This window comes from Stegastes partitus, unplaced genomic scaffold (assembly GCF_000690725.1).
Source record: "Stegastes partitus isolate 25-593 unplaced genomic scaffold, Stegastes_partitus-1.0.2 Scaffold89, whole genome shotgun sequence".
Classification (NCBI taxonomy): Eukaryota; Metazoa; Chordata; class Actinopteri; family Pomacentridae; genus Stegastes; species Stegastes partitus.
Genome location: NW_007577820.1, coordinates 497,029 through 505,361, shown reverse-complemented (window position 1 = coordinate 505,361; position 8,333 = coordinate 497,029). Strand labels below are relative to the sequence as shown.

At 41.4% G+C, this 8,333-nt stretch overlaps 1 protein-coding gene across 1 annotated transcript in view; it reads right to left on the bottom strand.

The window, feature by feature from the left end:
• Positions 1-8,333, bottom strand: part of mdga2a (MAM domain containing glycosylphosphatidylinositol anchor 2a) — an 88,475-nt gene that overhangs the window by 6,175 nt on the left and 73,967 nt on the right. The window contains exons 11-13 of the mRNA XM_008277113.1: positions 6,383-6,560; positions 3,709-3,729; positions 3,123-3,278 (exon numbers count right to left, since the gene is read on the bottom strand). Of these exons, the coding sequence (XP_008275335.1) occupies positions 3,123-3,278; positions 3,709-3,729; positions 6,383-6,560 (355 nt within the window). The remainder of the gene's footprint in view (positions 1-3,122; positions 3,279-3,708; positions 3,730-6,382; positions 6,561-8,333) is intronic.

The following is an 8,333-nucleotide window of genomic DNA, read 5'->3' as shown; positions in this document are numbered from 1 at the left end:
GTAAACCTGTGTTCTCTCCATGATGTCAGTAAACGTATCATGTAGTACCTGGTTGTTCCACCAGGTGGAGCCTCTCACTGTTTAATTAATTAATTAATTAATTTAATTTAATGACAGAGACTCTGAGGAGGTTCAGGACCTACCTCTAACCAGAATTGATGCTTGTACAACGGGAGTTTCAGTCAGTTTGTGTCTCGTTTTGATTGTTCTGAGTCTCTTTGCAGCTGCTTTGTGTGGTGGACATTTATAAGAACTCTGAAACTCTCATTCAAAATTATCTGTAATTGCAGTTTGGGGAGGCAGAAGTCCAGTTTGAGTTCCTACAACATCGTTCTGAACAGATCAAACTTAACTGAAGAATCTAAGACAGACAACGCAGATTAGCTGAACTGAGGGGAACTAAAGAGATCTTCAGCGAGGATTAGAAACTGCAGACGTCTGAAAAAGTGACATAATTTGTCCTGAAGAGTGACAACGTGGAGGTCAGATCAGTTCTCTCTCAGTCCTCAACATTTCATTTCTTCTGTTTGAAGTGACTGTGATAAATCGTGCCAGATAAAAGGCAGGACGTCTTCCACGCTTCCTCCTCTAACCTCGGCTGGATGCAGGTTTTCTCTGCCTGTTTTCCTTCATTTATTTATTTTTACCACACTTATGTTCCCTGAACGCTGCAGAGCAGAAACAAACTGTTTAATCCGAAGCAGAGCGCTGCAGTGTGTCCATCACGCTGCTCTCATTCAGTCAGCAGGACTCCTCGGGCTGCTGCTGCCGCCGCCGCCGCTTTTATTCTCTCGAATCAGCGACGCTTCGATTCCTGTCGAACGACGTGATTAACAGTCAGTTTTAATCCTCGACTCGCCCGCTGCTGTCGGAGCTGCAGGCGACAGCAGGAAAACACAAACTGCTTCCTCACATCTACAAACAAACCTCCGAGTTCGGCGGCTTCCTCCTCGTGGCTTTGAAGGACATTAAACTAAACTCCAGCGTTTCACCCAGTCAGTTTTCATCTGATGTGTTTTATGCAAATCACACTTTGAAAACCTGCAGATGCTGGAAATTAAAGGAAAAGTTGGAACGCCTCCGTTTCTCCTCCTGGACGAGGTGATAAAAGCAAAACAAGAAACAGACTCAGTGAATAAATGATCCAGTCAGGCTTTTTACGCATAAATTAATAATGTGCATATAAACAGGCGGACGGAGACAAACCTGCTGCTGCTGTTTGTTTACGACCAGCAGTCAGAACATTTCTCTGACGCTCCAGGAAGGAAAAACGGGTCTGGAAATAAAACACTTCACAGAGTCCACGTTCTTTTCTTGGTTTCTCCTGTCCTTCCGTGTGTGAAATAAATCACTGCTTTTAGATGTTTGGAAAACTCATTTGAACTCATTTTGGTCAAATTGTACGTCATGTTGGACGAGTTATTGTTGGAGACTGACTGTGTTAAATTCATACAGTTCCTTCTTTCCCTCAGTGTGGTAAATAGATAGCAGGTCTGCAAAACTGGGTTTGAGAAATTCTGGAAAAATTACGAGTCAAGTTGGACGTTTTTGTCATTCAGGACACGCTTTGTACAACTTTGGAGTCATTCTGGATAATTCTTGGCAATAAAAATAAGATAAGCTGCATATATGTAAAAGTTTTTCAGAACTGAGTTTGAGAAATTTTAGACAAATTTTAACCCATTTTGTACATTTTGGGGTTTTTTTTTGTCTCTTTTTGGTCATTTTGGACAGTTTTTAATCATTCAAGACACATTTTGGACAAGATATTGTTGGAAATCCATCCATCATCTCTGTACCTTAATCCTCACTAGGGTCATGGGGGGCTGGAGTCTATCCCAGCCGACTCAGGGTGAAGGCAGGTTCACCTGGACAGGTCACCAGTCTAGCACAGGGCTACACTTAGAGACAGACAACCAAGCACACTCACATTCACACCTACAGACAATTTACAATCACCAATTAACCTCAGCATGTTTCTGGACTGTGGGAGGAAGCCGGAGAACCCGGAGAGAACCCACGCTGCACGGGGAGAACATGGAGACTCCACGCAGAAAGATCCCGGGTGTCCTCACCGGGACGCCAACCGGCGACCTTCTAGCTGTGAGGTGCTAACGGTGCTAACCACTGAGACACCTGCAGCTCTTGTTGGAAATTGACAGTGCAAAAAGTCATTTTAAACCATTTTTAGGACATTTTGGACGTTTCTGTCACTCAGGACCAGTTTTGTGTCGTTGCAGACAGTGCCTAAGTCTTTCTGGACAATAAATATTTGGATAGTCTGTGTTACCAACATGTATAAGGTTTGCATAACGGAATTTGAGATATTTTGGACAAATTTTACACAATTTTCTACATGTTGGGGGTACTTTTTGTCATTTTGAAGACATTGTGAGCATCCAAACCACCTGAACTGTGGCGTCACAGCATCATTGTCGTCGCTCTCCAGAGTTATCCCTCGTGACTTCTTCTTCTTCCCAAAAATGAAATTCCCACGGGAGTGTCATCGTTTGGACACTGGGAGCTGACATGTTTAAGTGTTGCAGGAGCACCGGGAGCAGAGCAGCGCTGCACAACGGGCCGGTTCCAAATCAGGTCCGGTTTTTGATTTTCAGTGGCAGAAACAAGACATTTTTATTTTGTCTCTGCTTTTTGAGCCTTTCCACCCTGCAGGTCCAGGTCTATTAGCATCGCTCATGTTGTAGAGTTTGTGGTTGTTTTGTGTCTCTTTTGCGTCGTTGTGTGTCTCTTTGTGGTTGTTTTGTTTTTACTAAATCTACTAGAACTTTAAAACTCTACTTTAAGACGGCTGTAATCACATTCTGAGGAGGCAGAAGTCCAGTTTGAGTTCCCACAGCTTTGTTTTGACCAGTTCAAACTTCTCTCAAGAACCTAAAAAGGACAACGTGATGAACTGAGGAGAATAAATACATCTGGAACTGGAACCATAAACTGTAGACGTTTGGACCTGGAGTCAGAACTGAGCTTTGTTTTGAGGAAACAAAGCGACTCCTGTTGTTAGATTCGTAGGTCAGGTGAGTCTCTGGCCATAAACCTGTGTTTGTGTTTTGTGTGTGTGTGTGTGTGTGTGTGTGTGTGTGTGTGTGTGTCTATTTGCGTACCCTGCTTGGAGCCGGTGTGGTCCGAGCTCGGCCCGGTGTTGGGTGTGTACTTGGTGTCCCGTGTGGAGGCGCTGTGACGCGTCCAGTCGAACTCGTCGCTCTTGTCCTGAGAGAACAAACACAACGCCTCGTCCTCGAAACCACACTGGAACTCCCCTGGACACACACACAAACACACATGTAACACACGTCACAATCCGACCTCAGCTGCTACAGTCTGAATCATTCATCTGCTGTCGTGGTGTGACAATACAGGATATGTTAATGTGATGTTTTAAGCGGGGACTAGGACTCGTGCAGCCTCATTGTGACGCTCGTGTTGCCTTCCAGACCGCAGTCAGGGCTCAAACAGCACAAGTGACCAACAGAGTGTAAGGCGACCGAGTCTCTGCGCTGACGTGAATCTGTGTTTCCAGGTCAGCAGTCAGAGGTTGGTTACTTCGCTGAACGTGGAACAGACAGCTGCTAGTGTGACACAGACTGTGAACATCGAGCTTCAACCACAAAACCTCACGAGGAAATGTGTCGTTTCAGGCCGGTTGTGTCTGACGGAGCAGATTGTGTTGCGGTGTGGACGGATACTCACTGAGATGTGGGTTAACAGGAGCTGTGGAGGGACAAAACACAACCGAGTCAGATCAGCTGTAGCACGAAGAAGAAGAAGAAGAAGAAGAAGAAGAAGAAGAAGAAGAAGAAAGAAGAAGAAGAAGAACTGTACACAAACATTCAGCAGAAGAAGACATGAACAGAAAACATGAACGGTTTCATCTGGACGGACTTTAACTAAATCAACTTTAATATAATATAATATAATATAATATAATATAATATAATATAATATAATATAACCAGAGCAGCCACTGATTGGTCACATTTTTCTCAATACCATCGACTCATTTAAACAACTTGACACAAGACATGCAGCGTTTAGTTTTCAGATATTCAGATTTTTTTTTAAAATACAGACGAGGGACCAAAAATACACATCTCAATGAAAACAAGTCATTTTACATCATTTAAATAAACTTTCTGGTTTTAATATTACATAATGTGATTTTTGGGAGCTTTTTAAATGTTTAAATGTTTGTAAAAACAATCCAATTACCAATAAATAAATTATATATATATAGAATAAATATCACTGAATTTTGTTCAGTTTTATTTATATATATCATCTCACAGAAAACTGACAGATTTTATTTTTATTCACTTTTTACTATAAATAATGAGACTTAGTGCTGTAAAACTGTCGTTATTAGTTGGGTTTTATTTTGTAATTTCAATGTGAAGAGAAAAAAACACCAGAACACTGATGAAAAACCAGTAATTCAGTTTCTAATTATATAAACCTTCTGCTCTTTTTAGATCACATTAAGTGTAATATGAGTTTTTACACATAAATATCTTGTTTACTTGTCAGATTCTTCATTAAAAAAAACTCTGTTCACCAATAAAACTCATGTGTTTACAACAGTACAAACAAACTGTTGGTTTTGGATCATATCAGGTTTTCACATGAAACATTGTTCCATTCACATCTGATACATTCACTGATAGAAATAAATCATAGAAGTTCTTTTCTCTCCACAAATGCTCTAAAGTTCTAAACATCTTTGTAATTATTCACCAACAGAATCTAACAGAACCGTTTTAGTCTTTGATCCAAATCTGCAGCATAACTTGTCATTTTCGGAGTTTAGTTGCTGCTCAGACGCTGTCGTCGTCGTTTTCTGGACTAAAAAGTGTCAAATATAGAAAAGATGAAGAAACGCTGGCTGATGGAACCTCTGAGGGCTGGTACCAAAGTGAGGACCACGAGGTCTGGACGTGATGCTGGTCCTCACAGACATAGAAACACACACACTGAGAAAGAAACACACACACACACACACACTCAGACACACACCCTGCAGATGTTGCCTGTGTGTGTGTCCTTGTGTCTCACATCTCTGTGAGGACTGGCCAGCAGCAGCGTGTCAGAGGGTCACGTGACCCACCAGGTGGAGGTGTTCACCTGCAGCGTTGCCATGACAGCGATGCGTTCGCTGACAGTGTGTCAGGCGGCCTCCCGCTGCGAGCGTCTGACTGCTGCTCTGTTCTCTCCTCGTCGCTCCGTCTGACAGCTCAACAGTTTGCTTTCCTCTCTCACTTTTGTTTTTGTCTTTTTATTTTTCAGCAGCTGGCGTTCAAACAACCACACGACAAACACGTCGACCAAACCACGATCGAGTCTTATTTTTAGAACCAAATCTCACAGCAGACACATAAATCCTGAGGTATTACGCCTGCCGTCAGTTCATTCACTGTTTTAGAATCAAAACCTCCAACATGGAGCAGCACCAGGCGACAGACTGAGTCAGAACAGCTTCACACGAGGTGGAAAAAAATACTGAACTGGGTTTTTACTAGTGATGCTTGATGTATCGGAGACCACATCGGTATCGGCCGATATCAGTGTTTTTTCTGATATATCGGTATCGGTCCGATGAACACATTTAGCTGATGATTGTCTAACATCAGCGCCTTCGTCTCTACGTCTGGTGTCGCTGCTGCTTCACAGATGTTTTTACTTAAATGGTCCTTTAACGTTAAATATGTTCAAATGTGTTTTACTTTTGTAATTAAGACGACCATGTGGTCTAATCTGGTTTCTTCTGAATAGTTTCTCACAGTTCTTACTGACACTCATTTTTCCGTGTGAACAAAAATTGACTATCGACATCAGTGATATCGGTTATTGGCGATATCAGAAGTCTTAATGTCGGTATCGTCCAGAAATGTTAACATCGTGCTTCACTAGTTTTTACCTCGTTTGTGTTTTATCGTCTGTTAATATTGTGCAAAGAAAAAGGTATTAAATATGTTCTTCAAGCATTTGATTTAATTTATGTTTGGGTGAAACAACTCCATCCTCTCTGTGGGAGATGTCTCTGCTCCTCTGTTCACTGTTTCTAAACTATTCTGCATCTATTGATTGATCCAGTCGGGTTTAAATGAGTCTAAAATAACAAACATTTACTTGAAAGTTTGAGTTGAATCATTTTGAAATAGTCTCATGTCGGCTGCCTGCAGTTCACCTGAAAGCTCCACATCTGATCATTTCAAGCATTTATCTCTTATTGATTATCAACAGAGCCGACTGTTGGCTGTGTTCCATGATGTCACCTTTAAATCCACAAATGAGGTTGATTTAATGTCAGATGACTTCATGAAGACCTGACCGTGTGTTGTCTGAGCATGAAGCCTGTCTGTGAACGCACCGCTGTAGGTGATGATGCGTTCGGTCTCGTCGCCCTCGCCGTAGCGGGTGATGGGTTTGAGGCGGACCAGGTAGGACTCGGGCTTGACCAGCTCGGTCAGGTTGTGGGTCAGCAGCTCTCCCTTCTGGATGGTTCCCTCCATCTGGATCTCCTGCTCCCACCAGCGAGACTGACTCATCTGAGGAGACAAGGACATGGAGTTTAGTCCTGGAGGTGGATTCATCCCTCAGCAGAGACGTGAAGCTTCCTGAACTCTGAGATCCTCAAAGACAAAAAGCTCCACGTCAAAGAAGAACGTCATGAACACGCTCCGTTCTGATCTTATTCTCCATTTTTAATGATACGTTACTTTAACCTCCATCAATCAGGATCAGACTTAACAAACATTTTTACATTCTCAGGATTTAAACTCTTTAAATGCCAGTTTATTTACATACGGTTGTTTTACTATGAAAAAGAAAAAAAGACTGGATTAATTAATTTCCTTAAAATGATAACAATTAAAGGACATTTATTTTTTGATGATCACAGTCTGGCGTATGTTCAACAACAACAACAACAACAACAACAACAACAACAGGCTCAAACACAGTTACTAAATACTCATTTCAGATTTTAACCCCTAAATACCAGTTTGTTTACATGATGTCAATGTTATTTTTTGTTATTGAAAAAACCCCACAAAAAATGAATTATTTAATTTAATTTAATTGCATTATTTCATTTTATAATTTTATTTTATAATTTTATTATTTCATTTTACTTTTTTTTTTATCATATTTTATTATTTTATTTTATTTCATTTCATTTTATTATATTATTTTATTACTTTATTCTATTTTATTATTTTATTTTTTATTTTATTTTATTTTATTAAGTGCTCAGTGGAAACTTCTCTTTTTCCACATCACAGTCTGGGATGAACACCACTGTGGATCCTGATGCCTTCATTTTTGTGCATTTCAGATTTTTTCACTCCGGACCTTCAAGATAAAAAAATATCCCTTTAAAAAACACCATACAAATGTTAAATACTGATTTTATTTTTTCTTTTGGCAACAACTTATTTCCACCAAATCAGTCCTGATCAGAAGAACTAAATGTTCATCAGTAATCCTTCAGTTTGTTCACATGATGTTGTTTTGTTATTACTTTAGGGCACACTCAGGACCTTCAGGACTAAAGCGTCCATGTCAATAAAAACAACAGAGATGCTCTACACCGACATTATTTTCCACTTCCTGCTGGTCCGTTCTCATCAGAACCACAGAACCAGTGTGTTCAGAACATCCAACACTTTCCTGCTGCTGCACTCCGACTCTTCCTCTCCACCTGCTCTGCCTCTTTTTTCTCTCTTCTCATCATTTCCCATCACATCAGCACTTCTCTGTTTCTCTGCAGCACAACGGTCCGTGTGAATGAAAAGACGGGCTGGTTGCCGTGGCAACAAGCCTCCTCCTCCTCCTCCTCCTCCTGCTCCCGATGAGGCAGGATGCTGCAGGTACGCGTCGGGTCTCTGCAGAAACGCTGTCAGCGCTACAGCAGCAAAGTGGACGTTCTGCCTCATGTCGGCAGTCAGAAGGTTCATGAAGCCGAGGTCCGTCTGGTCCAGGTGATCACAGCAGAACCACAGCCAGGTGTGTTTCACAATAAAACGGCTTCGTCTGACGTCACATCTGAAGGCAGGCGTCACTTTTCTCCTTAGTTTGGGTTCAAAACAGCTTCTAATACAAGTCGTATCATAAAGATGTTAAATAAGATAATTAAGATGTTCAGACTGGACACCTGGATGGAAGTAGAACTGATCTGGTGTCAGGTTCTAGCAGAACCCAGATGTGTTCTTCCTCCTTCATGTCATGTGTCTATCTGCTGTACTGATGAAGTTCTGAGGCTCAGAAATGATGGAAAAAGTCCATTAAAGTGATCAATCTGGACCCTCCTCTGTGGACTT